The sequence below is a fragment of the Hibiscus syriacus genome, unplaced genomic scaffold (assembly GCF_006381635.1).
Source record: "Hibiscus syriacus cultivar Baekdansim isolate YM2019G1 unplaced genomic scaffold, ASM638163v2 tig00111128_pilon, whole genome shotgun sequence".
Lineage (NCBI taxonomy): Eukaryota > Viridiplantae > Streptophyta > Magnoliopsida > Malvales > Malvaceae > Hibiscus > Hibiscus syriacus.
This window is the reverse complement of record NW_024062989.1, coordinates 1041105-1068602: the sequence shown is the minus strand read 5'-3', so window position 1 is coordinate 1068602 and position 27498 is coordinate 1041105. Positions and strand designations below refer to the sequence as shown.

At 34.7% G+C, this 27498-nt stretch overlaps 1 protein-coding gene and 2 pseudogenes across 1 annotated transcript; all 3 read right to left on the bottom strand.

The window, feature by feature from the left end:
- Window positions 1–8091: 8091 nt before the first annotated feature.
- LOC120154369 lies at window positions 8092–9713 on the bottom strand (annotated as a pseudogene).
- A 4718-nt stretch (window positions 9714–14431) lies between these two features.
- LOC120154343 lies at window positions 14432–21268 on the bottom strand (annotated as a pseudogene).
- A 2626-nt stretch (window positions 21269–23894) lies between these two features.
- LOC120154368 (NAC domain-containing protein 17-like) lies at window positions 23895–27252 on the bottom strand. Its single transcript, XM_039166144.1, has 5 exons — window positions 26819–27252; window positions 25706–25983; window positions 24837–25610; window positions 24607–24760; window positions 23895–24274 (listed from the first exon to the last, which is right to left on the bottom strand). The coding sequence occupies exons 1-5, from the start codon at window positions 27015–27017 to the stop codon at window positions 23952–23954; spliced, it is 1728 nt and encodes a 575-aa protein (XP_039022075.1). The 5' UTR covers window positions 27018–27252; the 3' UTR covers window positions 23895–23951.
- Between the last annotated feature and the right edge of the window lie 246 nt (window positions 27253–27498).

The window sequence follows — 27498 nt, the reverse complement described above, 5'->3', positions numbered from 1 at the left end:
AAGAGAATCGTATAGAAGATGCGTAACTAGAACAAGATCGACTTCAACAACTTAGGGGCATCCAAGTAAGGAAGATCATTTCATCATTTGAGACATTTTGTTTGAATTTGTTTTTCTTTCTCTTTCATATTTTCTCAAGTTTTTTAAGGACATTTATATAAATTTATGTTACTTTAAAAGACGACGAGCAATGAATCAAATTTGCAGACTTGAAATTCTTTGAATATTGACTGAATTAAAAAACTCTGTAAATGATTGGAGTTATAGACCTTTGATAAAGTAATACGCTTAAAAAATGGTAAAACGAGGACTTTGACCTTACCCCAAAATATGCTCAAACACCGTACCATTCTCTTGTAAATAACCAATATAGCATTCTCTTCTCATAAGGGAACAAAAAAAGGCTTGGTATTTAGATGTGCATAGGTACAGACAACATGGGACATCCTTTGCATATGACGTTACTATATTTTTTGTTTAAGACGTTCAATGATGATAGTGATCTTTACAGATGGAATAGTCGAGTAGGTGAATCTAGTTAAGGTCAGTCGCTAGGAAATTGAACTCTAAAGATAAAATTTTTGACTTTCAATAAACACCTATGCTATAACAGGTTCTTCTTAACAATCTTAAGAAACTAAATCCTTAAAAGCTGAGCTATTTGACTAAGGCAATTAGTTATAGAGGAAACTTGAAAACCCTGGCTTTATGAATAGATTACATTCAAACCATGACATTGCTCGAACACTTGGCAATTCAGTGTTTGCTCCACTGATATTTTTCGGCCGAAGACTTTGTGATGAGATGAACCCCTCAATTAACTTGATAAAAGTGATTATAATATTAAGTTGTCCCTCTAAAGCAATTGGTTAAAAGCCCCGACTTTATGGATTCGGCTAGCCAGATAACAACAAATTAAATCAAATTTATCTAAACAAGAAATTTTCGGTAATGATGGACTAAGGGAGTTAAGGAACACCTGTTATAGTCAATTTCACACGAGCACTCAATAATTTCATTTTTAGACTGATATTTTTGCACTGCTTTGTTAGAGGAGCCTACAAAGCTTGAACAAATGGAAGATTTCAGAGGATCGAAATACAAGATCTAATAATTGATCATGCTAGTTGCGTCATTTTGTCCACATCCAATCAAAATGCCAAGCCAAAAAAGGGCATGTTGCAATGACCAAGAAATGACATTTTTTATGGCTGAAACCTTAGAAAATAGGAGGTCAACCTAAAGCCAGCTCATCCATTTGAAGATTTGTCAAAGAGCTATAACTCTGAAAGCATGAAAGAATTATTGATTCTTTTGATATCCTTTGAATTCATGTTTATGATTTGATTCGATTGCGAGCCTGAATTATGGAACAATGTTTTATAGGATTATTCCCTCTTAAAATAAGAGAAAAGAAAAAAAACATTTTTCAAACAGGACAGTCTCAAATATTAAAAGTTGTAACCCAAGAAGAAATTGGGCCATGGTCGGTTCCGAGTACAAGACCTTTGAGTCAAGTTTTTTTCCACATATATAATGTTTTACAGCTTTTAGAGTCAAGTTTCGACTCCAAAATGGAAGATACTCAATTCAAAAGCACCTTCAACAAAAAACCTTTGAGTTCAATTACACTCAGCTCAAAGACACATCATTTACAGCATAGCTCAAGGAAAGATGGTATATCTGCCATCAAAAGACCTTCGAGTTCGATTACACTCAACTCAAGGGCACATCATTTGCAGTATAACTCAAGGCAATAAGAGCTATCTGCCAACAAACGACCTTCGAGTTCGATTACACTTAGCTCAAAAGCACATCATTTGCAGCATAGCTCAAGGCGAGAAGGGCTATCTGCCAACAAAAGACCTTCGAGTTTGATTACACTCAGCTCAAAGGCACATCATCTACAGTATAGCTCAAGGCGATAAGGGTTATCTGCCAACAAAGACCTTCGAGTTTGATTACACTCAGCTCAAAGGCACATCATTTGCGGCATAGCTCAAGGCAATAAGGGATATCTGTCAACAAAAGACCTTCGAGTTCGATTACACTCAGCTCAAAGGCACATCATTTGCAATATAGCTCAAGTCAATAAGGCTTATCTGCCAACAAAAGACCTTCGAGTTTGATTACACTCAGCTCAAAGGCACATCATTTGCAACATAGCTCAAGGAAAGAACGAATATATGCCAACAAAAGACCTTCGAGTTCGATTACACTCAGCTCAAAGGCACATCATTTACAGCATAACTCAAGGCAATAAGGGCTATCTGCCAACAAAAGACCTTCGAGTTCGATTACACTCAGCTCAAAGGCACATCATTTGCAGCATAGCTCAAGGCAAGAAGGGTTATCTGCCAACAAAAGACCTTAGAGCTTGATTATACTCAACTCAAAGACACATCATTTGCATCATAACTCAAGGCAATAAGGGTTATCTGCCAAAAAAAGACCTTCAAGTTTGATTACACTCAGCTCAAAGGCACGTTATTTGCAGCATAACTCAAGGTAAGAAGGGTTATCTGCCAAAAAAATACCTTCGAGTTTGATTATACTCAGCTCAAAGGCACATTATTTGCAGCATAGCTCAAGGCGAGAAGGGATATCTGCTGACAAAAGACCTTCGGGTTCGATTACACTCAGCTCAAAGGCACATCATTTGCAACATAGCTCAAGGCAAGAAGGGCTATATGCCAACAAAAGACATTTAAGTTTGATTACACTCAGCTCAAAGGCACATTATTTTTAGCATAGCTCAAGGCGAGAAGGGTTATCTTCCAACAAAAGACCTTCTAGTTCGATTACACTCAGCTCAAAGGCACATCCAATTTACAACATAACTCAACGCGAGAAGGGTTATCTGTCAACAAAAGACCTTCGAGTTTGATTACACTCAGCTAAAAGGAACATCAAATTTACAACATAGCTCAAGGCAAGAATGGTTATCTGTCAACAAATACCTTCGAGTTCGATTACACTCAGCTCAAAAGCATATCAAATTTACAAAATAGCTCAAGGCGAGAAGGGTTATATGTCAATAAATACATTCGAGTTCGATTACATTCAGCTCAAGGGCAAGTCAAATTCACAGCATAACTTAAGTCGAGAAAAGCTATCGATCAATGAAAACTTTCAAGTTCGATTCCACTCAGCTTGATGAAGTATCGACTACTTTCCGGCTAAAGTTTAAACCAAGGTCTTTAAGTTGAGAAGAATACATGGGTTAACTGTGCTTTAGTGACAAGAAACCATTTTCCAACAACATAGCTTAAGTCAAGAAAAGCTATCTGTCAACAAAAGCTGTCGAGTTCGATTCTATTCAGCTCGATGACACATCAAGGAACTATTTTCCAGTCAAATTTTCAAACCAAGGTCTTTAAACCGAGAAGAATACCGAAGTTGACTACAATTTGGCAATGATGAGCCACATTCCAATTCAAATTTCGAACTATGCCTTTAATTCCATATCATTTCAAGATGGACTCGACTTCGCGGTGGATGAGACATCCTCAACTCAATTCGATAGGGAGTTATTCTTAATTGAAATATCAAGAGTCAATTTTTAACTCCACCGAACGAAAAATTGTGTCCTTTTATCTTTGTCCTTTTATCTTTGTCCTATTTTCCGTTCTATGAAAAAAGACAAAGAGGGGCAAATGTGGACACTAATTTTTGTCCTTAGATATATATTATATATTATATTTTTATTTTTTAAAGTAATAATATATGTTATCTTTTATTTTTCATGCCCAAACCCCATTACACGTGACCCAATAGCCCAAGGAGCAACCCGACTTCGAATCGGATCTAGTCAGGCTCAAACCCAAGCCAGTAAGGTTTGCAAACCCTAGCCTTTTCTCAAACAGTACTGCAACAACCATGAAGAGCCCCTTCGATTTTCACGGTGCTAACACCACCTTTCCTGAATCGTTCAGCACAAGGAAATCAAGCCAACGTCAGCAAAGAGTAAACGTTAGACTCTCAACAAATCGAGTGCTTTACTCAGAATTAAAGATCTGATTTGATGGATTTAGCCCTTACCGATGAAATGACCAGTGATAGGAAAGTATGGAGACTTAAGACCAGGGTAGCCGAGTAGTGCGGGTCACATCCATATGGTGTATCATCTCTGTCTTCTTTTAATGCCTTTGTATTAATTTCCATGACTTCTACTTTTTATACGTTTCTGTCATCGAATTTATGAAGGCTTAGAACTAGGGTAGCGGAGCAGTGTTGCCTTAGTTTAGGTTTTAACCCATTTGGCTTTATTCCTTCTCGTAGCTTGCTATCGTTGACTTCTGTTTATCATTCTCTTCATGTTTCCTCTTTTAAATTTAGTTGGGTCTTACGTTTTTGTCTATATGCAAAGATTTTTACGCAGGGATTTATTTGCAGGGATTACTTACCATTACAGACGTACATATGATGACTGTATATGAAGACTGTTCAACTATGTATTTATTTATTTATTTATACATACACTGTATTTTATCTATATTTTTAATTTTCTGACTGTCGGAGGTCTTCCACGGAAGCTGCTCTCAACCTGGCGTTGGGGGCAACCTACTACCATACCTCCCCCTTACCTCATTACATATGGGAATAGGGTTTTGTTGTTGTTGTTGTTGTTGTTGAGTGTTCTTCATTTCACGAAAAACATGAAGAACACCCAGAGGATTTGCGGGTTTCTATTTTGATCGAAATGGAGGAAGGGGAGAAATGAAAATATGTTTATGATTTTTAACTTTTATAGCAACTTGTTAACTCGTTATTGACCCGCACGTCGACCCGACCTGAAGCCTAAGGATCCGCGTGTTTTTTTGAATAAAAAAGGGTAATTTCATTTTTGATCCCCCGCATGTTTTAAAGATCTATTTTGACCCTTAATTTCGGGGGTTTTTACCTTGATTTTCTTTTAATTTTACCTTTTATTTTATTGTTATTTTAATTTAGTCATTTTTTATATTTTATTCTTTTATTTAATTAATATTGCTTTTATATATATATATATATATAATTTATTTTTCAATTATTTTTTCGTTTTCTTTTTATATTTTTTTCTTTTTATTTTATTTCACTTAATTCCATTATTTTGCTTGATTTTTTTTATTTTTTAGTGTTTATTTTTACTTTTAATTTATTTTTTTCTTTCTTTTTCTTTCTAATTTTTTATTATTATATTTTTTTAATAATGTTTCTTATATATGTTTCTTATTACTTTTTTCCGCCTTTTTCTATATTATATATATACATATTACCTAACTTTCATCATGTGATAGGGCCCCATTATTCTTTTTTCCATACACAAAGTCTCTCACGTGATATGATTAGGGGGTTAGGTATTAAGTTTTTTATTATTTTTTCCTTTTTTTCTTTTTATTATTATTGAGTTAATCGGTTGACGGAATCGGCCAAGAGGTGGTGAATTGGCAATTAAAAATTTTGTAGAAGCTTTTGCAGAAAATTGAAAGTAATTGCACATCGATTTAGAGTGGTTCGACTTTCTCAATCAAAGTCTACGTCCACTACCTTAGTTATCCACACTAAGGATTTTCCAACAAATTCGCTAATTTGTTCTTTCTTTTGAGGCCAAAGAGATAACCTTACAACACCCTCAAGAATATACACCAATTCTTGAGAACACTTTTTCCCAAAGAGAAGATTACAAATTTGCAAACTTACAAGGAAATCCTCACAAGGTAGATTGTTTGCACAATTCTAGAACAAAGAAAAGAACACTCAAGAATGAATACAATTGAGTACAAGTAGTGTTCTTGAAAGCAAAATGAATATTGAATGAAAAATAGGCTTGAAATGTACAAACTTGAGGTTTGATGTTTTCTCTTTGATTCTCTCTTGATTCTAGTTGCTTATTGTTTCTTGTTATTGATCAATGGCTTCTAAGCTTGTTTAAATACACCTTGAATCACTTCTAAACGTTGGGGATCATTAATGAAGTTATTGGAGCCGTTTAAGTGTGAAAACAATTAATATTTCTGCTTGGAGCGTGGGGGAATCGGTACCCCCTCATGGGGAATCGGTTCCCTAAGTGTAAAATTTAAATATTCGACCGTTGAACAGTGGGGGGAATCGATACCCCCAGGGGTGAATTGGTTCCCTCCGAGCATACTGGAATTTCTCGGAGCAAAACCATTCAGGGGGGAATCGATACCCCCTTGGGGGGAATTGGTTCCCTCTGAGCAATTTGGAATTTTTGGCTTTGAAATGGTTCGAAATATTTTGTAAAATCATTCTGAAATTATTTTAAGATTAAAACTTAATTTTACACTTGAGTAAGGATTAAAAATGACATTTGAAAGATTTGAAGTAATATTTTGATATTCGAATAATTATATCGAATATACTTAGAAAATCTTTTTGAAAAAATCTTAAAATTCATTTAACTTAATTTGTTATATCGAAATATCAAAATGTTTTCAACAATTATTTTACTATTTATATATATATATATATATATTATTTTAAATTTTTTATATTTTTTGTGTTTTGTTTTAATTCGTTGTTTTATTTATTTTCCTTTTTTTTATTCTTTATTCTTTTCTCCTTTTGATTCATTCTTTTATTATGTTTTTTTTTTTTGCATTTCTCTCCTTTCTTTTGATTTAATTAATATATTTTTATTTCATTTTATTTTTTTATTTTTTTTATTTTAATTTTTCCTTTTGATTTATTTTTTTCCTTTTGTTTTTTCTTTGATTTATTTAAATAATTTTTATCTAACATTTTCAACTCTTTTTAGAAGAATTTCAACCGATCAAAGGTAAGTAATTCGAATCGGGTTTTTAAATTTTTAATTTTTCGCAATTAAAACAACCGACAAATTAATTGGTATCGAAAGGGCAGTACAATGGTGCTAATCCTTCCTTGACTGTAATCGACTCTCGAACCCGACACAGTTATGGTAAAACGCAGATTAGATAAGATGGTGTCCGATCCACCCAAATATTTTTTAAAGTAATCGAAGGCGACTCCAATCCATTCTATTTAAGTCGAAGCCCAATTTCAGGTCCACCCGAAAGATGTCCGTGACACCGGTTAATTGAATTTTCTCGTACAATTTAATTAATATTAATTGTGGCGATTAGATAAACCCATAGGGTAAAAATGTAAAATAAATCAAGTACTAAGGCAAGTCGCAGTCAAATAGTCTTAACAATTTGTGTCAAGAGTTCTGATTCATCGACTTGAATCTATTAATTCGGATATTAAAAAAAAGTATACATTGATCTTAAGTTTAAATCTCCATTCATTCAAATTATTATTATTATTATTATTATTATTATTATTATTATTATTTGAAAAATTCTAATTTCACACTCAACTAATAGGTAGGAACTCATTATTGCTCATAATTTTGGTAAACTTTACAATTTCAGGACTAAATTGGATTAATATTAAATAAAATAATAAGTAAATGCATCATATTCCCCCAACTATAACCTTTATTTTAAATTAATCCTTAAACTTTTAAATATTTTAATTTCATCCATATACTATGATTGTTATTTTAATTTAGTCTTTAAACTTTTAAACAGTCTAATTTCATCTCTAAACTAAGATTCTCTTTATAAATTGATCATTAAACTTTCAAACAAATAATTAATTTCAACCACAATTTAACTTAAATTAAAAAAAATTAGACATATAATAATATAATCTGACCTAACAATTTTATAAACAATAAACTAAATTAAAATTTTGGTTTTCTCTCGGACATATGATAATATAATCGAACGTACGATTTTATTAACGTGATTAGTATAAAGGTATAGTTTAGAATAAAATTAAAATGTAATTCCGTTTTTGGAGGCAGATGCAAGGGGAATTTTAAGGTTTCAAAACATCCTAAGCAGTGCTTTTTTAGGTAATAAAACGATCAAATTAAATAAGACCAACCCGGCAGGTCGTCCGGTTTATTATACAAACTAGATTAAAATAAAAGGATCAAATTAACACATTAGAATTATCCGTTCAGCTCCGTTGGTAAGAGCGTAAGGCTCTTAATCTTGTGGTCGTTGGATCGAGTCTCACGGTGGACAATTCATAATTCTGACTGCCGGATGTCTCTCACGAAAGTTGCTCTCAACCTAGCGTTGGGGACTGCCTACTATTATACCTTCCCTTATCCCATTACATATGGAAATAGGGTAAGCTAATTTTTTTTTTAAATTAACACATTAATTAACAATTTCAACAGGCTCAAACCCTTTCTCGATGGATGCCTTGACAGCATCCAACACCAGCTGTGTCTTTCTGCTAATTGTAGGCCACTTTTTTTCTGGCTTTGCACCCTTCTTTTTAATATCTTGAACCAATTTAGCAAACTCTCTCACCATGCACACCTCCTGAGATAGATCCGCGGTCACCGTATGTTCGCTAGGACACGGCGTCCATCCCGTCATGAGGTCGTTGAATCCGGGTTTCACCGATGCCATATAAGAGGCCTCGTGCTCTTGGTAAGGAACGATGAAATCGGTGAGATGCAACGTTCCGTATGTTCCGATAGCGGTGATGTTCATTGTCAAATTTTGTAAGAGCAGTGGAAGGTTGCGGTTTTGCCATCTTCCCAAAGCAGTGAAGCCCCACACTCTACTATCACCCCTGCTTCATTAAGAACAGCACCTCGCAAGGCTGTTGCAGTTTTCGGCAGCTCGTAGTCTGCTGCCCACAGGATTGACTGGATGCAGTACCACCCCTCGTCACCGAGTGCACCAAGAGCATCTAGATCGGGCTTCACACGGATGTCGTTCTTGAGAAAGTCAGGATCTGTGAGGAATGACAAGAAACTGTTTACCTGAGAAAATCAACATAACGTAACGGAATGATCATTGACATGGAATGATCATTTAAAATATCTTATGATGAAGCATAGGCCGTTACAAAAGAGAACTAGATTATATTACGAGCAGAGTATTAAATTGCGGTCGCAACATAATATTTATCAAGGTGACCGCAACACACCACAATACTGGATCCGCAATTTAGATATATAATAATTTTTAGAAAACAAATCAAGTCATAAAGTCCATAACATCCATTACCTCTACATGGCAGCACCGCGACAGCAGTTTAGTACTACTATGATTATGAGTAAACTTAATTACTAACATACACATGCAAAAACCCCAACTCATTTTAACAATATATCGGCAAAGTTATAATCTTCTTTGTAATTAGGAAAGAAAATTCATTGAGAATGAATGAGGCGAAACCTAAGGAAAAAGTTTACCGTTTTAAGCTGACCAAACCGCTCCTTATCTTCCAAAAACTCCTTCATTTTCTGGGTCCTGGGGTGATGCACCCACATGGTTCCATCCATAATCTGAACCCCATTTTCCTCACGAGCCTTTATAATCTCATCAAACTCGGCCACATGCAAGGCCACGAGCTTCTCCGTCAGCAAATGCTTCTTCTTCTGAGCAGTCAACACAGCCCATTTGAGGTGTAGGCTAGTGGGCAAGGGCATGTAGACAGCGTCGATGTCGTGGTCGTCCAAAAGGGACTCGTAGGAGCCGTAGATCTTGGCTTCAGGTGGGAAACCATTGTCCTTGGCGAAATTGGCGGCTTTGTCGATGGAGCGGCTGGCGACGGCAGAGAGAGTGGCGTTGGGTGCAAGTGCTATGGCTCGGGAGACTTTGCGGGCTATGTCGGCGCAAGCCGATGATCCCAAATCTGATCGGAGAATCAGTCATTTTTGGGTGGGAGGATGAGAGAAAGAGATAATGGCTGTGATGACCGACTGATGAAAGGACAGTGTTGTTTGATGAAGTCGACAGAATCACGGATGTTTGTGATTAGGATGACTCATCCTTTATTCACTTTTTACGACCCACTCTTCTCAATTATTCTCGTGCTTCTAGAATTCTTCATTGATATTTAGGTAATTTCCCTTGCTAAAACATCATCATTTTTCATTTTCATCACCCAAGAAAAATCTTTTTTTTTTTTCATCTATTTGAGTAATTTGAAATTTGTCACTAAATAGACGTTGATGTAATTTTTTTTTACCATAAAATCTCACTTAGAGCAGTCTTTAATCACTATACAATATTTAATTAAAAATGCATTTTTAAAATATTTTTACCATATAATGGTAAAACGAGCTTCCAAACACTGTAGATCAAATCGGACATATTCTTTGGATCGCTTGAAATAACAGAGCGTAGAACATTTTATTCTACAATAACAGAAATCCAAAATAATCCAAGAATGTATACCAGATTTGGAGAATCCAGTAAGCTTACCCTTCTAGGCTACAAAAAGATTAAATAGTACGCCATCAACGGTAACAAGTACTCAAATGTCAGACACAATGAGAATATTAGACAAAATTTTCATTTTCTCTCTTTCACGTATTCTCGAAACAAGCTCATAAATATGAAATTGATGTGATTTGCTACAGTATCTAGAATATATTATATTTTACAAACATTGTGGATTTCAATGAGAACCCATAGCTGTCTTTTTTTTCTTTTCTTTTTTTTTTTGATAAATCAATTAAATTTTATTATTCAATGTACAGATAACTGCTCCAAAAATAGTAAGTTCTTACAAAGGATCAAAAACTTGCATCAAAATCGATAACAAAACAAAGCATCACTAATCTATACCTCATTGGATACAAAGAGTGATATTAGTACTATCATTCCTATTAATGTTTATACTCCGTAGTTTGACAGCAACAGTTTCTTTAATAGCATGAAACATATCTTCAAAAAATCTTGAGTAGCCTTTAAATAATCGTTTGTTCCTCTCCTCCCATATAGTGCAAGTAAAAGTAGTCCAAGCTAGCTTCATGATAATAGTAAGCAAATAATTACCTTTCCAAGTTGCACAAGCCCAAGATAAATGATTATCCCACGAACATGATCCTCTTCGAAATCCATTGAGATTCAAAACAACATCCCATAATGAACTAGTCAAAGCACAGTGAAGAAATAAATGATCTCTAGTTCCTGAGAGTCATTGCAAATCACACATTTATCATCGATTTCAAACCCCATTCGAATCAACCTGTTTTTAGTTGGAAGTCTATTTAAAAATACCATCCAAGTAATAATACTAAACTTAGGGATATGAAGTGGAAACCATATTAACTTGTGCCAAGTGACTTTATCATTACTATGACGAATTTGAAGCCAAATGTCTTTTATCGTGTTAGCTCCCGAAGAAAGAACAGTGGAAGCTTGAAGTCTCATACTAACTAAGCATCGAAAGTTCCAGCTTGTGTTCATTCCAATGTCCATGTTCCAAAAATCTAAATTTTTAATAATATAGTTTTTAATCCAGGCAATCCATAATGAACCTTCACCCTCAAGTACTTTCCTGATCAAATGCATCATACATGCTTTGTTCCAAGCTTTAATATCTTTGAGGCCTAAGCCCCCTTCTGATTTTAAAAGACAAAGCTTATCCCAACTCACTCTTGCACCAGTTGCTACCTTGTCCGAACCTTTCCAAAAAAGCTGTGCGCATAATTGTTCAATTCTATTAAGGACAGATTAGGGAAGGATTAACTGCTTGCACCAGAAATTTGTGATGCTAAGCAGAATAGTTTTGATTAGCTCTAGTCTAACAGCATAGCTTAAGTGTTTTCTCGACCATTTGTGAAGACGGTCCCTGATATTATCTATGAGTGCCACACAATCTTTATCCGAGAGTTTTCTAGAAACCAGAGGAACACCTAGGTATCTAATTGGTAGACAGCCTTGGTTGTTGGAGTTAGGGATGACATTAAAGTCTCCTCCCAGGATCCAAGGAATGTTACCATACAGTCTGCCCAAGTCAGAAAGATGCTTCCAAAGTTTTCTTATAATCCCATCATTACTGCCATAGACATCAGTAATGATCAGGGGGACACTAAGGTAATAACCTTTGAGAGAGATACATTGATCGGAAACATGGATAACAGAGAAATCCAGACCTTTTTTCCAAAGGAGCCAAATCCTTCCATTCTCAGCAAAATCATAGTTAGTACATGAATTCCAGTTTTCAAATTTGCTGTCAAGAATTGCAGTCGAATTGCTGGATTTTACTCTAGTTTCCAAAATGCATAAAACATCAATTTTGTTTAGATTAGCTCTCTTCAACACACCTACTTGCTTAAGAGGACTATTAAGTCCTCTAATGTTCCAAAAACCTACAATCATTGAGGAGAAGAGGAGGTGGTAGTCACAGTACTACTCATTTCAACATTTTTAACTTTGTCCATTCTATCCTTTTTCTTTGATTTCAGTTCATTTACAAGGGCAGCAACTCCAGAAGATGCAGCTCGTTTCATAAGATGAGCTTCCATAGAAGAAGAAGATGGATTATCTGCTGCAGTTAGGATTTTAAATCTGTTCCTTGAACCAGTCAGGACAGGTTTTGCATTTTCTTTAGGAGGCCTACCTTTACCCTTTTTAATAACAGGAGGTTCAGGGTTAACGGTACTTTCATTTATAAAAGGTTATTTTGTAACAAATTTCAGTAACATCATTTCCAGTAGCATCAACGTGGTCAGATTGAACATTATTATTTCCATCTTCATTACTAATTTCCGTAGGGTTAAGCTCCTTTGTTCCATTATCTTTAGTAAGCATACACTCTTGTAGAAGCTCGATTCCTCCTTCTAAAGGAGTTACTACAGTAGGATTCTGTGTTACTTCATTCTTTTTCCATACTTGAGTAATAGTAGTATGTTTTTGTTCTTTACAGCTTTTATCACTATGCCCAAACATACTACAGTTTTGACATCTTGGTGGTAACCATGGAATCTCAACATGAATAGAAGTAACAGATCCATCATTTAAAACTACATTCACAAACTCTGGTATTTTATCATTCAGACCAACTTCGATGCATACTTTAGCATATTCTAATCTTGTTCTAGATGTTGTAACAGTGTCCATTGAGAGAGGTACTCCAATGGCACTTGCAATATAACTAAGTCCAGCTCTTGAATAGAGTTCTAAGGGCACATTATATAGATGAATCCAAACGGGAATTTTAGTAAGGTCAAAATCAAGTTTTTTCATATTTGGCTCCCATTTCCTTAAGATCAGAGGTTTATTAAAGACATGCCACAGTCCATTCTCCAATACCCAGTTCCTAGCAACTTCTGAATTAAAAGAAAAAACGTAAACGTTGTTACCTACCAAACTAATCTGGGCGTTGTTACCTTGAAGGGCTTTCTTCCACATAGTTTCTACTGTTCTCTGCAGAGTGGAATAGTTCAGAGGAGGCCCAAGAAACTGTCCCACTAATGAAAGTTTCCAATCGGCAATCCCTTCTTCGAAAACCTCCGGCGGTGGTTGGACCAACGGAGGACCAGCACGCGATTTTGGGGGAAAGAAATCCAAGCCGTGCCCTTTCGAACTTACGAACAGTTTTCTCCAATCCATGACATATTCGATCCGAACAGGAAAACGATGATGAGAGAGTGAAAGAGGATGAGCAAACCAGACGAACCCACACCAGAGCGACGACGGAGATCCCAGAAACGTTAGGCCTGCTAACGTGCAACCAGAGAAAAACCAGCTATCGTGCGCTGTGAACGTTGAACCCACAACTGTCTTTGTTCCGTCTTCCAGAAAACTAAAAAAAATCAATGGAAGATCGACACTGTTGACAATTGTTGTATTCGAAGCGTGCTATGATGGCTGCTGCATCCAATCTTGCCGAAGTACCTGTTGGAGTTGAATGACATGTTGGCGCTGTTCAGGTGGCAATGAATTCAGCTGTTCTGACGTTAGGTTTAACGGTTCAAATTTTCGAATTAATTCGATTAATCAATCGAATCAAATTAGTTCGATTAATTCAGTCGGCCACCGAATTAGTTTGATCGGTTAACGATTAAGAAATTTTTAGAATTTAGTAAACGGTTAAATAGGTTTGAAATTGGTTAATTAATCGAATTAACCGAAATTAAATTTTAAATATTAAATATATTATATATAACATATAAGCTCAACTCAAACCATTTAAAACTCAATTAATAATTTAAGATCCAATAACTTTTAAACCTAAACCAATATTAATTAATTAAAAAATGTATATAAAATTTTTATTTTATAATTATATATTATTTAAATTAATTGTATATTGTTTTTTTGAATTAAAAAATATTAAATATATTATATATAACTTATGGACTCAACCCAAACTATTTAAAACCCAATTAATAATTTAAAATCAAATAACTTTTAAACCTAAATCAATATTAATTAATTAAAAATTTTATATAAAATTTTTATTTTATAATTATATATTATTTAAATTAATTATAAATTGTTTTTTTAATTAAAAAATATTTAATTTTTATATAAATTAGAAAATTTTAAAATTTTTCGGTTAATTCAAAAATTAACCGAATTAATCGAAATTTATTCGGTTCGGTTAACGGTTAAAGAAAAAAAATCGATTAATTTAATTAATGGTAATTCGGTTCAGTCGGCCACTGAATTAACCGAATGAACAACCCTAGGTTTAACACTTGCTGTAGTAAGACGGACTCGACATCGGGTGCGAGCTGTGACTGTCAGAGAAACAAAAATCACAATTAACATCAAATCACCCACATTGTAACTATGAATGCAAAGCAAAGCGTTTGACATCGGCCAATATAGACTTGGTTCAAAAACAAATGACCAGCACCATGATTATAGTTACTTGGTTATAGAAATTTCCTCAACCTACCTCTATATTTCTACAAATGTAGAGAAATTTACATTTATAGGAAATGACAAATAAAGTTAACATTTGATCACCTGACAAAACACCTAACTTGATGGTATTAAATGCTAGCAAGCACTTCAAAAACTAAACATTCTATAGCAGGTTGAACTTTAATATCCTTTACTTTCATATTCATTAAACACAACAAAAATAGCACATATTTAAGTCTTCAAAACAATGAGTTCAACATAGGACAACATCCAAATTACACACCAGCCATTTCTAAGCATATCAATAGCATGGCGAGAGTCACTTCTCTATCAAGACGCCTGAGATGCGTAAGTTTTCATTCACCATTTCATATTTATTATTCTGCTGATTTCCAAAATGATTACATAGATATCAGAAGACAATACAAACATCTGACCCTGATAACAAACTAATAAATCAAGAAAATATATCAGTTAAAGGAACTATATAATCTTTTGCACAAAACCTATCTAATCCCTACCATTCAAACTCCAAGAATGAATTTTCTACCATTTAAGACTCTTAGAAATGTTGCATGAGTAAATGAACTCAAGAGTAAAGTAGATGAGGTTTTTAACTTTTATATCACCAAGTATAATACATTACCTGAGAAACCTGCTTTTCAGCATATTGAACCTCTTCTGTTCCAGGTACTTGTTTATCAGGTGCTGAACACCAAATGTTTGTGATGTTTTGAATCCACTTACACTGGACACATTCAACCCTAATGAGGGAGAACTGCTTTCCTCCCCATCTAATTTCGCCTTTTCCAGAGGCCGATTTACCGCTTCTGAAGGATTCCAAACAATATTTGATTTTTCTGCAATACCAGGTGTTCTAGAGGGACCAGGCTGGTATAAAAATGAAAAACACAAGTTAATAAGAAATGCTGGGATATTAGAAGAAAAAAAACCAGTGTCCTACCAACTTCAAAAAGATACAGCCAATGCTACAGCTCAAGAAGATCACAAGAGAGAGGTCTGGTGTTTGTCTGTGGAAAGGGAGGAGAAAGGAAGGGGCAAGGATCTGTCGAAATGTTCAACAAACCAAAAAGAGAACATGTGTTCAACGGAGAATGTGTGTAAGTGAGATTTTCTTAAAACCCAACTTTAACTTAATATTTCTTGGTGGGATTTGACTAACTGAATTTAAAAAAAAAAAATTAGAACTGACAGTTTTCTTTTTAAATATTCAAAACACAACCTAAAGATACATCTGGGACTGCTAAATTCTTTTTGATAACAAGGAATGCCTCATTAAAAAACCCATTCATATCCATCATGCAACAAAGACTTAACGAACATTGGAAGGAGGAAAAGAGTGCCTTAGAAATTTTATTGAATAAGAACCAAGTACAATAAGAACACACTACCACCAAGTACCCTTGGCAGCAGTCAACACTGTGCAAAGATGCACTACAATTATGCATATGTTATTATCCTACACAAAACTACCTCCTAAATAACTAAGCCAGGAACAAACTTATACAATGACCAAAGCTGTCAACTAATCCCAAGAAAACAAAACAGCAACATAAATAAATCCCCTCCACTTAACCAATCCCTAGTTTGGCGAATTTATCTGCTTCCCAATTAGCTGCTCTCACCACATGATGAACAATAACACCTTTATCAACCACAATCTCTGCGATATCTTTGACTAAGGATAGGAACATCGGGGTGGAGCTAGCAGGATTTTTTATTCAATCCACTGCCACCGCACTATAGGATTCCAAAATAAGCCTTCGGTTTGCTCACATCCCCAAATCCAGAAACAAATTCAATCCGTTCTTCACAGCCAACAATTCTGCCATAATAGGAGGTCTGGATCCAATACTTTCAAAGAACGAACCCAACAACACTCCTTTCTCATCTCGAATCATCCCACCAATGTTGCCCTTCAACCACCACTTTTCCATAGCACCGTCTACATTCACTTTAACAAAACCGGAAGGAGGTGGAGACCAACTAACTACCTTTGAAGACCTCTTTTCAGAGCGCACCACACGATTAGCTAACGCAAGGTCCCCCACAAGGCTATCAAAAGAGACCATCAGTTTTGGAAATTTCAAAGAAAACCATGATGCCACTCTGTACCTCGAGAGAAAAGATAACAGAGCACAATCCAATTTCTCATTATTAAAAACAATATCGTTTCTCATTTCCCAAATCGACTACATAACAGCTCCTAGGATGAACCCCCAAACACTTGATCTAGGTACAAGATCAGCCCAAACTGAAAATAAAGCTACAGGGCACTTCAGAATTGCAAAGGAAACCTCCCAACGATGCAAAAAGCTAGCCCATAACCCCCAAGACACTTTGCAAGAAAAGAATAGGTGAGAAACCATTTCTTGAACCAACCCACAAAACGGACACGATGGATCTTCTATACCTTGCACCCCACGTTTTATTAACTTTGCTTTGACAACAACCTTCTTGTGCACCACCTGCCAAACAAAAGATTCAACTGGAGGAGGAGCCACACCAGCCCACACGTTTCTTTCCCACAAAAAACTATCGACCAAGCTACCAAGAAATATTTTAAGGCAAGATTTCACTGAAAAGCACCCATCTCCTTCTCCTGTCCATACAAGACTAACATCAATCAATGGCGTAGGACTGAAATTATACAACAAAGCCATAAGCTCATTCCATTGCAGCAAATCCCAATCGGCTAAGTTTCTCCTCATGGCAATATCCCAAAAACAACTTGACGAGTTAGATATCCTGAAATCGGCAATCTTCCCCTCCTTGTTGTTTGATGATGTGAACAAACGAGGGATGAGGTGCAGGGGCTGATTGTTCAATTATGTGCTAGATGATAAGGGTTTCAAGGAAAGAATGGTGGAGGAATTCCAGAGAGTAAGGTTGGGCAAATTCTCAAATCTAATGATTCTCTCAACAAAACTATATAAGAACAAATCAGAACATAATCTAAAGGTGCATGCTTTTAATTAACATAAATTGAAACTAAAATTTCTTTAGTGGTACGTTCTAGTTCCAAGTTTGTGAAAGAAGCTTTTGTACCTGGAAGCTGGTGTCTGATACGGAGGGATGAGGTGCAGGGGCTGATTTCATGACAGCATTTGGCAAAACCACCTGACCGCCATGACTTAAATTAGCAGTTGCAAGCTGTCTTGAGTGTGGCAATGAAAGGTGCAATTGCTGGTTCAAAGATGAAGAATTTTCCATTGGAATTTGTGGTCTAACATAGGCGTTTATAGAAGGAAGTTTGGGAACTAAAGAATGTGCAGCAGCTGGTGGTAGAACATGATTGCTGGAATGTTGTAGAAGCTGTGTCCGAGGCTGCAAAGTCGACTGTAAGGTTGCAGAAAATTGGTTACGAGCTAAAGAATTATGAGACACAGAAGATATTTGACTTTGTACTTTTGGAATCAAGTCAGTCTGAACCATCTGAAAGAGAGCTTGTGATGTTGGCTGCTGACTATGCTGGGCATCCTGTAATGGAGTCTGTGCATGTTGACCAAGAGGCTGTCGTATGTTTGGCATCTTCAACTGCAAAACTCAAAAGAAAATTTTATTTTATGTGACACGGTTTCAAATCACTGAATAAACGATTAACATTTTTTTTGAGACAATGAAACAAACCATTTGGGGGGTGAACATTCCAAGCATTACTTGTGCCTGAAAAACAAAGGCAAAGAAGTAAGACTGAATCTGACTTTATCAAATAGTATCTTCAAATGTTTGAATCTTCCGTAAGGACAAAGAACACCACAATAAATACAACAATCCTTATAAAAAGCCAGATGAGGCAATTAGGATTTTTCGGCTATCCATAGCAGAAGAAAGCTTTTTTAAAAAAAAAAAGTAGCAGAAGAAAGTTGATTTCCAATAGAATGATTAGGTTCTTTTTAAATTTTTTATTGTTATCAGGGCAGAAGGATAAATGGTCAAGTTTTGACCACCGATCTGCTAGCCCATTCAAATTTGCTTTGAGTGGCTGCATCTCTATTTTGAAGCAGAAATAATCAGCTGGATATTCTAAACACAATATTGCTGTTGTAAAGATTATTTTATTCAGCCTTATGAAAACAATGTTTCTGAACATATAACAACTGCCATTTTTTTTCTCCGAAAGAGAGCATTGTTCAAATTCCTTCCCAAAGACAAAATTAATGATAATTTGAGACATATAGCTAAGATGAAAACAAAAATGTAAAAAGTAACCCATCAAGTATTCACATAAAAGGTTTGAACTTAAAACAATAAACTCATTTCTTTTTGGGAATTTGGAGTTTTTCAAGGATATCTTTAATCAAGGGAATCTGGATGAAATTTATGAGATAGATACCAACTTTTTGAGATAAATCTCTCTTCATATTTTATTATAAAGAAAGACCAAAAATGAAAAATACCTGAAAAATAGCTTTCAGCAACTGAGGTTTTGAAAGCAGTAGTTCACGAGCTCTTTCCTTATTTTGTGTAGCTATTTTCTGTTGAAACAAGATTTGAAAGAATACCATTAATTAAAGAAAAAGAAGAAAGGTTCTGTATAACAGTTTGTATTGTTCAAAGTATACCTTCAGTTCAGACATAATTTCATTCAGCTGGCTCCTAGACATTTTGGCAAGATGGAGCGTTAGCGGGTCAGTAGCTGGTGCTGACTGACCTGGTAAAGCATTTTGATTATGTTGCAGATTAGACCGCACACCACCAAGAGCTTCAGCCACGAGAGCAGCAGCAGTTATAGCTGAATGGAGACCAATAGGCTGCAGGTGAAAAGATTCACCCTGGACTGCTTGGCCTCCTACTTGTTTTTGAGGGTCTATTATGTGTCGGTTAAAGGGGGGAAAATCAGTCTGTATTCCTCCAAAAGAAAATAATCTGAAAGAAACATAAATACTAACCAATATTTGTTGCCAGTCCAGGTCCACCACGGCCCTGAAATAAAACAAGGTTCACTGTTTAAGCTATTATATAAAAAAAATAATAAGAAAAACATTATACTGAAGAAGTATCATCCTAAGAAGTAGGATAATGCATGTATATGGGGCATGGGCTTTTGTTTCAATGAAATAAGCTTCAGTTACCACCAAGGTTATAGAACAGAGAGTTAGATTGTCAATGTGAGTATGCAGCTTTACAGTAGACCTACCACCCAATAAAATGGTTCAAGCCAAGTGACAAAATCTAAAAGTTACTATGCCAGAAATTTGTTAAAATATTTAGTAAATATAACCTTGCAAGTACATCTCAACCATGCATTCACATGAGTATAAATAACTTTATCACAGATTGTTCATTTTCATCTAGTTTCAGTATTAATGGTCTAGGCTGAAGGCCCTTCTCAGATATAATGATTAATCTCTTTCTTCCAGCATGGATATTTATGCGGAGGCAATGGCCCATGATATCAAGTTCATCGCAGTTTTTTTCCTTTCTCACTTTTTAAGAATTGGAATATATTCCCTAATAAACATACAGGAATTGAAAAACTAAAATCTTTATAAGTGAAACGTGAACTGTATCAAATAATACATACTAAAGAGCAGGCCCCTTTTAATGGAAGAAAACTGGACTTTTATAGCTTAAATTAAATTGATCTATACTAATTACTAAATAGCTACCTACACCGCATGTGACATCGAGACCAATGATCATCTAATCACATTATAATGAATGCCAATGTGAAGAAATAGTTCACCTGTTCTCGGTCTCTATCAGAGCCTTTGTCATTTTCAGCAAAATCAACTCGTAATTGCCTTCCGTTGATCTCATAAAAAATCTAGATATGAATATATCTAAAATAGAAAAATATCTTCCAAAAAGCAATTTCATCTCAAATCAAGTTAACAAAGATTTATAATGGGAACGTTTCATAGTTCATGAATGAGGCACCCAAAATATTAGACTGCATTTATATGTTTCTGTCCGGATGTTTACTGAATACTGAGTATAACCTTGTTCAATATTCCTAAATAACTTAAAACACATCATACCTGTCAAGGTCAAAAGATTTTAAATTCTCTACGAATATATCCTCAAAATTCCATTCTCATTGTACTAGTCCGTAGTCACAACATCACTATCAATTATGCAACTACGCAGTTGAAACAATCAGACAACTCAGTTTGCTTTAAAAGCTTTGCATTCAGTAATCGGTACCAATTCTATTCTGGCATAGTTACAAACCTAAAAGCTTTTAACTTAAAAGGGGAAATTGAATTTCAAATGTCGAAATAATCTAAAAGAAAATTCCAAACCTGAAAGAAACAACAGGACCAACCTCCCTGCAGATTTCTATAAGCTGTTCCTCAGTAGCATCATAAGGTATATTCCCAACTGCCAACGAAAACAAAAACAAAATAAATACCAAATTCAGTAACTTTGTAAAAAGAAAAAAAAAGTAAACCATCGGATTTAAATCATTTAAACAACTAAAGAAAATCAAATCCTGAGATTATTCGTTACTAATACACAAATATTTCTCAGAAATTAAACAGAAATAACAATCTAGAGAGTAAGAAGCAAAATCAGAGAAGGAGAGAGAGAGAGAGAGAGAGACCGAAAACGCAGCGATGCTGAGGAAAGGCCATGAAATGGGGATTGAAATCAATATGAGAAGGTGAAGCGGCGCAGCGGCTTCCTCCTCCTCCTCCTCCTCCTCCACGTCGCTCTTTCGAATTCAAAGGTAGGGCGCGGCGCTAAAGTGGTTTCTCCGAAGATTTGCTCTTGATTCTCCGTATTTTTCAGTTACGAGAGAAGTGAAGAGAGAAAGAAACAAGGATAATTGAAATTCAAAGATTTGCTTTTTGTCTCTGAATTTCATCCCCAAATTCAAAGATTTGCTTATTGTCTTTGTGAAATCTGAAGGATAATTTTCAACCAGAGAGAAAGGTAAAGAGGGCAAGCTGCTGTTTAATCACTTTTTTCTACTAGTTTTTCAATTTTTTAGGCTTTGTCCTCTTATGCGTTAACCAGGATAGGACAATTAGTAGGATTAGATGTTTACAGTCTAGATGACGTAATTGTTTAATCAGTTAATTCTATCACATGTCTTTTACCTTCATTTTAAATTAGTTCCTAAATTTTTAAATGTTTCGGTTTCATCCCTTAAATTATGGTTATTATTTTAAATTAGTTTTCAAACTTTTAAATATTTCAGTTTCATCTCAAAACTATGATTTTTATTCTAAAATGATCCCTAAAATTTTTGTACATTCCAATTTCATCTCAAACTATATGCATATATTAATTGCATCCTTGTTAATAAAATCGATAGGCCAAGTTATATTATTATATGTTTAAAAAACAAAATTTAGGTTAAACTATGGTTGAAACTAATTATATATTGGTATGAATTTGGGGATGAAATTGGAATATGCAAAAGTTTGGGGAACTGTTTAGAAATATGATTATAGTTTAGGGATAAAATTAAAATGTTAAAAAGTTTAAAGATAAATTTAGAATGAGATTCATAGTACAGAGATGAAATTGAAATATTCAAAAATTTAAGGTCAATTTTAAATGAGGGTTATAACTTGGGAACATATAATACAATTAACTCTAAAATTAAATATCTTATAGTTTAATATATAATTATATTCAATCTTTAAAAATTAAATATCTTATAGTTTAATATATAATTATAAAATTATCCTCAATATTTTTACATCTGTTTAGTTTAGTCCCTAAAAATTAAATAAATCCCTCTTAATATATAATTTTTTTATTAAAATATCACTTTGCAAGATTTTTTTAATAATTTGAGGTGATTAAAAAATAAATATATTCTACAAACGTACAATTCAAACTGAAGATCTAAAAGAAAAATATTCATTTTAATCATTGAGATCACTCAATTAATTTTTAAATTATTTTTCAGATTAGTGTATATTACTTAAAATAAAGACGTATTACGTCGAACTCATCTTATAAGTCGCATTTTAAAATAAAGAAAGTAATGCAATGGGTATTATTGCAATGAGTTTTTTCAATTAAATTTTGCTCACCCTATCTGTAGTTTGTGTTATTCACTTCAGTACTCAACATCCTACGGTTGCACAAGCTAAGGTACGGGTATCTTTTATACTTTATTTTAAGGTTTAGGGTAAGTTTGATATAGTTTTTGTCAGAGATTTAAATAGCGGTTCACGACAACGATAACACCTGTAATATAGCAATAGTGATATCTTTTGCTACCGCTATTATATGACCACGATACCCGTAATCCTTGTAAAAGCATATGTTATATCCGTAATCGCGACAAACGCAACGCAATCGAAAAAACGATCTCAACCACTATTTGAATCCATGGCTTTTGCAAAGTGATTTTTAAAAGTATTGTAAAAACAAACTTTTAAAAACGTTGTGCAAAAGTGCAATTTAAAATTTGATTGTTTGGAATTAATGTTAAAAAATAAATTTGAAAAGAATAAATGTATATTATAGATATTACATTGTAAATTAAAAATATAGATTTAAATTATATTTACACTTCTTGATGAATCATATTGATTTAAACTATAACAAATTCAAAAAAAAAATATTATTATATATAAATTATATCAATTTAAACTATAATGAAAATATAAAAATACAAATAAAAAACATAATTGTAACAAAAATATGTTTTATATAACTCATTATTAATATTGTAATATATAATCATATATTTTATTTATTTTTAAATAATTAAAATAAATCATTAAAAGTAATAAATTATTTTTTAAGGTGATAGTATTAAAATATTAAAATAAAATATCAATACATAATTGAGTGAAACTCATACATTACTAAGGGTAAAATTATAAATTGCTTCCAAACACAAAATTGAAAATGAAAAAACTAAAAATCCCAAATTTTACATTTGTTTTGAAACCACCAAATTAACCGCAATTTTTTTTCATTTTTTACATATTTGACATTAATTTTAAGGTCAAAATGAAATTTTTTAACTGTACTTTTAAAAAATATTATCGTAACGAACTCTTAATATACTCAACGTCCTATTTGTAGTTCAGACTTTGGAGTTAAATAATTACCATGAAAAGCCGGTAGTTCCAAAAACAAATATAACAGAAAAAAGGCCGTTAAGGATTAGGATGCTAAGCAAAATATGCTTCAACATGATGCTATATGAAGATATGGCATTCATTAAACTACCATGTACTTCCTTTGGCATTCATTAAACTATTTGATGACCAATTTGAAGTACAATGAAACAATTTCAACAACTTCACCGTAGGGCATAACAAAACTTCCCAGTTATATTTATCTTCATGAGGCCATCGAGCACCCCAAGACCCTAACTGTTCCTATAAGGAACCATAATATAGCAAACAAGGCACCGAAAATCGAAATGAAAAAGAACCCCTTATTCCTGGCTGTCTTCTGAGCATTGGTGTTTCTAGACTTTGTTCTCGACCTACTGAAGCTAGACATTCGCTCGAAGGGCCGATTTACCAAAGGACTCTCAGATGCTGAAGCAGAAGAAGTAGGTATCGACTCCACAAAGGACCACAACACGGAAGAAAACCGGCTTGCACCACCACCACTGTTTTTGTCACCTTGATCTAGATTATTAACATTGTACATCAAACCTAAAGATGACCCAAAAAAGTAATCATAAGCAAAATTAGTTTAGCAGTTTCCGATGCCAAAAAAAACACATCAAATATTTGCATCCTAATCACTTTATAGTGACTATAAATGAAAATACTTGTATCAGAAGAGCTCTTGAAGCAGGCTCAAATTCCCTTTTTACAAAGGCTTTTTGCCATATGGACTTTTGGCACATCTACCAAACCATCCATCTCATCAAGAGCTCCACCAGCATGGGCTAAGTCCGCAACTTTGTCCGAAACAGAAAACATTTCAGTGAATGCAAGTTAACTTGACATATATAAGCACATTGATATCCGTGCTGTCCTACCTGAAGTTGTAGAAGCATTCCCAAGATATGGTCCTGATGGAGTGAAGACATCACCACTTTGATCATGTGTCCAAATTGAGCCATTGGTCTGATCCATTTGGAGTGGTTGCTCCAGCTCGTTTCCAAAAGACTGGAATGGTAACTGGTAATCCACCTGCTCCACAATTGTATTGGGAATCAACTGCCGATCCATCAGGTTATTTAATACAGGACTGAGATTGATAACCCACCTGATTTAATATATTATCCCCGAAAGCATTCAATTGAGGCTGCAACTGCTGGTCCATGAGGCTTATATTTGAATGAGGTTCCAATTGGTAATTTACCTGATTTATCATATTTTGTTCAATAGGTCCAATGTCTTGTAGGAACATCGCGGCATCATGGTACAGTTCAAATTCAGCCAGACCATCCAACTCATTGAACTGCTGCCCTTTCTCCACAGGATTCTCTACATTGGAGGTCAAAATATCAGAATTTAGGAGATCATCAATTTCCAGAAAGTCCTTGTCGCATATTTGTGGTAATTGTTCGATGGGGTCAATAACAGACGTGACCACAGGTGCCTCATGCAACTGCAAATGAGATGTAGGGGAGTGGGGGAATTCAAAGCTTGCATGGTCATGTAAAACCTTAAGCGGCTTAGGAAATAGTATATCCCTTGGAGATGGCTCCAGAAAAGTACTTTGTATCTCTTCTTCACCAGTAACTCGAGGCAATACATAGTCAAAATGAGCTTGTGGCTGCGGAAAGACAGTCTCAACAGCAAATTGTCTCATGAACTCCTCGATATCATCCAATGGAGGCTGAATTTGATCATTAGCTTTTTCATTATCATCATGAATGGCCTCATTTGGTTGTTTAACAGGGGTGATTGCATCAACCGGTTCACTAGTATATTCCTCATCAGCCCATTCTTCTTCTTTGAACGGAGCCCCATACTGCTCCCCATTTTTAGGGCCAGGTCCACTTTTTTTGTACAACTTATAGAGAGCATAATAGTCCTGAAATGTAAAAAGGAAAATCAGAATTAATAAACAGCTCACATGCAAGAGGAAAAACTAGAAAAGTTCCTCCAAAAACTTCTTCCGCCACATACCTTTGCAGTCTGGCATCTCTCGAGTTCCTCCTCATCGAGGGTATACTCATGCATTACCCAATCAGTTCTCTCACCATTAGGTGCACGGCCTCTGTAGAAAACTAAAGTTTTCTTGACTCCAACCGTCCGAGAATTACAGGTAATGGCACGATCTTTTCCTGTTGCCTTCCAATACCCCTGTCTGGTTGCTCTGTTTGACCTTGCTGCATTAGGGTATTTCCTGTCTCTCGGACTGAAGAAGAACCACTGCCGATCCGCAGTCTTCAGTATTGATTGTGCTGTATGACAAAATTTTGCATTTTTGCTCATTAGAAAACTGCTAATGCAACAAATAAAACAAGATCAAAAACCAGAAGCCAACGAACTATCAGTTGCTTAACATTCTCAAACAAGAAATAACCATCTGAAATAAATGGAATCAAGAACCTCAATTCCGAACCCCCCCAAAAAAAAAATAATAAACACTCTTGTTCTATAGAAACATTGAGATATCTGAAAACTCCATTGATTAATCAGCTTTGAAGTTTATAACAATCAGAGGCTTAAAGAAGTTAATTTTGCAAAATCAAAAGTTCATGTGTTAGGTAACAAAACAAAACAAAATTCTAACATACACACCTCGGTCAAATCTAAATCCCACGATCATCAATCAAGCTATGGACCTGAACAAATCATACAGGATAATAGTTCCAGCATCGATGTCATCCAATCAATCTTTAGGGTTCCAAATTCCTTCAAAATCAATTTATATACCAGAAAAAAGAAACAAAAAATGATACCAAATAAACAGTATAGTTACTGTGCAAAACCCGAGTTAGCGCACCTGGGATGTTCTAGATTGAACAAGATGAAAATAATCATTTTAATAGTACATGATTTGCATATATAGCCATATAATCCTCACCAAACAAACCCAGAAAAGAAGCAGATCAGTAACAGATAAAATCAAACCCCCCCCCCAAAAAGAAAAGAAGCCATTTAATGAAACGAAAACAAAGTCAACGCAAATATTTTCTCAATTATCAGTTAAACTAACAAAATGCAGCCAGATAAATCAAGAAGAATCGATGATTAAAAAACAATTTCGGGTGGGGGGGATGAAGAAAATTTTACCAGGCAACTCCTCAGGATTCCACTTGTAAACATCAGTCTCCCTTATGATATCAAGCTTGAGCTTTCTTCTACAGATTTTCCGCTTTAAATAATAAAGAACCAGCTCTTCATCGGTTGGATGAAATCGGAACCCCGGTGGCCACACTTGATCGTCGCCAATGCGTGAATCAGTCGTCGCAACCGCCGCCGTCAACGTCATCTCTCTTAGTGATAAAAAAAAACTTCTTACTTATCCCCTTTACTATAAAATTTTAAAAAAAATGGAAACTTTCTGATCAAGAAAGCAAAAACTGATGAAAGCCAAACTTTAGAAGAGTAAAATTATTTCACATGATGAAGAATTGGAAAGTATAATCAGTACGAGCAAATTTTGGGGGTTCTTTTGTTTCAGCGAAACGAAAAGAAAGAAGAGAGGAGTGCAGTCAAAGAAGAGAATTCGGAAGAGATGTTACTTGTAAGACTAAACTACTAGGAAGTTTTGGTAGTATATTCATATGAGGTTATTAAGAAAAACCGGGCTGACTCGAACCGGTGGGTCCAATTATCCTAGTCTTTTTTTCTTATATTATTTAGTAAATTAAATAAATTTGGTCAAATATCTATATCATGTGCTCCATCTACCAACCAACTTTTGTTGCGTGAGTGGCAAGAATGTCAGTATAATCAGCGGAAAACTGCAC